The following is a 4,106-nucleotide window of genomic DNA, read 5'->3' as shown; positions in this document are numbered from 1 at the left end:
TAAAATATTTAATTAAACCCATTAGTGTTGTGTTTCTTTTGTGCATCATGTATTTAGCTGCCCCACAGAACTATCTTGCCACTACACTTATAGGTTCCATCTGCTACTACAGTACCTGCAGCTAGGTGAAGATACAAATCAAACTACAATTTTAAGTGATTTTCTAGCAATCTAGCTCTAGGAAAAAAGGAAGATAAAAATAACCAAAATTTAATTTGGGTGTATATTCAACAGCATATATAAACATGGAAATGATACTTTTGAACTGCAATGCCCATAACTAGGATTCATAATAGCACGCAGTATAATCCTATTTCTATATTTAAAAACCCTGATGCTGAAATATGATCCAGGCTCAAGGATTATCCAAGCAGTGAACTGGGTGGGAGGAGGTCTAAAGCTGGGAGCTGTCTGGGTGTCTTACTTTTTGTTCTCACCTCATTTACCTGCTTTAAAAAAAAAAACCCAACATCTATTCTCTTCCCTTGAGATTTTCAAATTTACTGCAGTTGAGACTCTGCAGAAGCACTTAAAGGACTTGTGTTGAGATACAGCTTTTCTTAAACCAGCGTTTGAACAGTCAAAGGGGCTGTCTTTGCTTTCTGAATGAGATACACAATAACTGATTGCAAACCTTATCTGAAATCTGGCTGTCAGTAATGTAGGAGATGCTTGAAAGGAAGCTAATCCAAGGTAAGTGAAGCTGACACCTTTAGAATACCTGGATGACCTTACTGTGCACCAGTAATGAGAAGTCACTTTTAAGTTATGTTTCTAAATGTTGTCCTTTGCAAAAGTTGACCACGGTATTTTTGTAATTAAATCATACACTTCCAATCGTATAGTGTACTGGGAATGTACAACAGTACTATGACACTTTGAGATATATATATATATATATGCCAATGGTATATAAGGGTACAAGCCATATAAAGCCATTATATATCAAAATGATATATCTAAAGTACATCTACAATAAATATATTTGTATTTTACATAAATAGCTAACTATAGCCCAAATATAATCATATACAGTACAGTTGTGCTTTATTTAAGGATGGGTGGTTCTCCAGTGTTATAAATTGAAGCTAGAAATGTTCCAAAGATGCATTATTTCTTTAAGAAAAAAAATATAGATTTTATTTATTTAGAAAATCAAATGTAACAAAAAAAAATCAGCATCACACATTTCTTAAAAACCGTTAAATAATTTGGTGAGACATTTGCAACAAAACTTAATTGTCCTGATGTATATCTTAAAAACACATCGTTTGTCTCTGAAATCATTTCTGAAATGTTGATTACTGTATAAATGGTATACATTTCCCTGCACTGCGAAATTGCTGGACCAGTAAAAATGTGTTATCGAACTAGCATACTAAACAAAACACTACTGAAGCTGCTTTTGAAATCGTTATGCTTCAGCTTAAACTTTACGTTGAATTCATGAGGATTTTAATATTTTAAAAAAATATGACTCAATTCTCTCTAGTCCAAGATGATGGTATCATATTTTATTGCTAGTCTTAAACAAAATTGCATTCTTAAATATCACTTTATCTCTTTTTATACAGTAGTTACTGAAGTGCTGCAATATTACAAATAAATAATTTAAAAGCAGACTTTTCTAAAATGCCTCGTAATGATTTCTAAAATACTGCATAATTGCTAAGTTTGAAATACTGTATAAACAAATAACGTATATTTACTATTTAGAATTGAAAATATGTTATATTTGTATAATAAAGTAATTGAGCAATAACATTTGGTATAATGATAAAGCTAGATAAAATGTACTTTGGTTGGCAAGTGCTTCTGTATCCAACACTGCACAAGGATTACTGTTTCATTGAATAATAGTCACACATTCTTCCTTAACAGCTTTAAAATCTTGAAAAGTAAATCAAGAAATAAATAAAGATCATTTAATCCATCGCGCCCTGGGGCTGTCCATGTTGTGTGTTTTTTGTTTTTATAACTGGAAATGTAAATTCTAAATATCGTTTATGTTTTTTTCTCAGCTCTTCCTAGTTGCAGCTGCAGCATTTTGACTGATTCTAAGATGTTCCAAGCCACTGAACTATTGGATTGAACCATTTAAGTTTTTTTAGTGGTTCAATGCAATCCAAGACCCTGTGCTTTTCCTTTTGAAGAAATGCATTGACATAAACAAGAACTGGATATAATTTCTTGGAGGCAATAATAATAATAATCATCCCTAGAAGATCTGCTGTGCAAGACCTCTAAAGCTATCATTTAGAAGATTACTCACCATCCTACTCAAGAGATAAAACAACTTCAAAGTCTATTGTTTAAACAATAAGGAGAGCTAATAATATTTTTTGGCCTTATTGGTTTTGCCTGCGAGCTCAAGTGATTAGTCCAGTTTCTTTTTGGGTTCCTTTCATGAACTGGGATATAAATAAAGCCTCTTTTGAACACAGCAACATCAGAAGAAACTTTTAGGAACGTTAATGCACTGTTCAGCCCACTGGATTTGCAGTTGACATTTAATGGGGCCATTGTATGTCTCCTGAACTTGTTAAAGACACTGTCTGCAGCCATAAACTTTTTTAAAAATTTAATTTATTAAGTAAAGATCTGAAGTGCAAACGACTTTGGGCTAAAAACAGTTTTGTCATAGAAGCGTTCTAAAGTTAAAGAATGGCTGCTGATCAACCAGCGTCTTTAGTAGAACGTATTCCATACCCAAGATCCATGTCAGTCAGTTTACCAATTGACCACCCTGGGGTACCATTGGCAGATACATTTAGAGTGCCATTTCATTTTGAACCATCCTACCTCGAGCAGGCTTACAGTCATGGATACTCGAGGACACTTTCATACATGCCATTTACCGGTCACCTCGGGGTCTACGACTACTCATTCGAACCGGCTTTCATCCGGAAACGCAACGAAAGAGAAAGACAAAGGGTTCGGTGTGTCAACGAGGGCTACTCGCGGCTTCGGGAGCATCTGCCGCAGGAGTTAGAGGACAAACGACTTAGCAAAGTCGAGACCCTGAGAGCGGCAATTAACTACATCAAACACCTCCAAGGCTTGCTGGATCTTCATGCATCAGGTTTGTCATCAAGTAAAGAAAAACAGATCTCCAGTTCTTCAAGTCCCTCGCAGAGAACAGAGAGCAACAGCGACGGGGAATCCAAGACTTCTGCAACCTCCTCACCCTACAGCGATTCAGGCGACATGAGTAGATAGAAAGAAGCACACAGAGTCCTTTAATGAAATACATAGACTTTGAGAAACTTGGCCAGAAGCACCAATTCAACTGAACCAAATACCAAAGCTTCCATTTCAATTGTGCTGCAAATAATAGCTATGCAGATATTAATAATGAACAGAACAAAATGAATGTTCTGTAATTGGAATAAAAATACACAAAAAAGCATCACAAACAATTAAATATACAGCTATTAGTTTGTTGACATAGAACGTTGCTATTGGAAACACTTGTAGTAATACCAAAAAACACAATTCATATTTTATTTTTCAAAGATATATATATATATATATATATATATATATATATATATATATATATATATATATATATATATTATATATATATATATATATATATATATTTAATTACTTGCATTTGTCATAGTAACCTAAAATTGATTTTGAATGTATTGTAGCATGCACGGGGGTAGAGGTCAGGGCTGGTAGGTGACGCAATCAAATATGAAGACATAAGCCCACTAGCAGCTCCTGCAAGTGAGCCTGGTCTTTTGTACAGCGGTATCGGCGCTGTGCTTCAGAGCTTGTAGTTAGGCAACTTCCAAATCACCTTACTGTATGTCATTTGATATGTTGCCTGTCAGTTGTGGCAGAGTTTAAATGTCCCCATTAACATTCATTATCAACATTTCAGGGGGCCAATTTCCAAAATGATAGGCACCCATTTTAGGCTGAACATTGCGGGACAGTCTTCCTGACCATGTGTCAAAGACTAGCAAAAGAGAGTTGCTGCAATATACTGTAGCTCCTAACAAAATAAAGGCAAAACCAAAACCAATATTCATATTACCTTTTTAAAAAAAAACAAACAAAAAAAAAACACTCATGTTAAATGCACCCCCCAT

At 34.7% G+C, this 4,106-nt stretch overlaps 1 protein-coding gene across 1 annotated transcript; it reads left to right on the top strand.

Moving 5' to 3' along the window:
- Nucleotides 1-419: 419 nt before the first annotated feature.
- LOC117414827 (achaete-scute homolog 4-like) lies at nt 420-3,487 on the top strand. Its single transcript, XM_034024641.2, has 2 exons — nt 420-693; nt 2,022-3,487. Exon 2 carries the CDS (start codon nt 2,665-2,667, stop codon nt 3,217-3,219), a length of 555 nt encoding a protein of 184 aa, XP_033880532.1. The 5' UTR covers nt 420-693; nt 2,022-2,664; the 3' UTR covers nt 3,220-3,487.
- Nucleotides 3,488-4,106: the final 619 nt, after the last annotated feature.

The sequence above is a fragment of the Acipenser ruthenus genome, chromosome 7 (assembly GCF_902713425.1).
Source record: "Acipenser ruthenus chromosome 7, fAciRut3.2 maternal haplotype, whole genome shotgun sequence".
Lineage (NCBI taxonomy): Eukaryota > Metazoa > Chordata > Actinopteri > Acipenseriformes > Acipenseridae > Acipenser > Acipenser ruthenus.
The sequence above is the reverse complement of the archived record's forward strand: the minus strand, read 5'-3'. Positions and strand labels throughout refer to the sequence as shown.

Bases quoted from the DNA above. Each gene is read 5' to 3' on its own strand.
- LOC117414827 (XM_034024641.2), top strand. From the start codon at position 2,665: ATGGCTGCTGATCAACCAGCGTCTTTAGTAGAACGTATTCCATACCCA.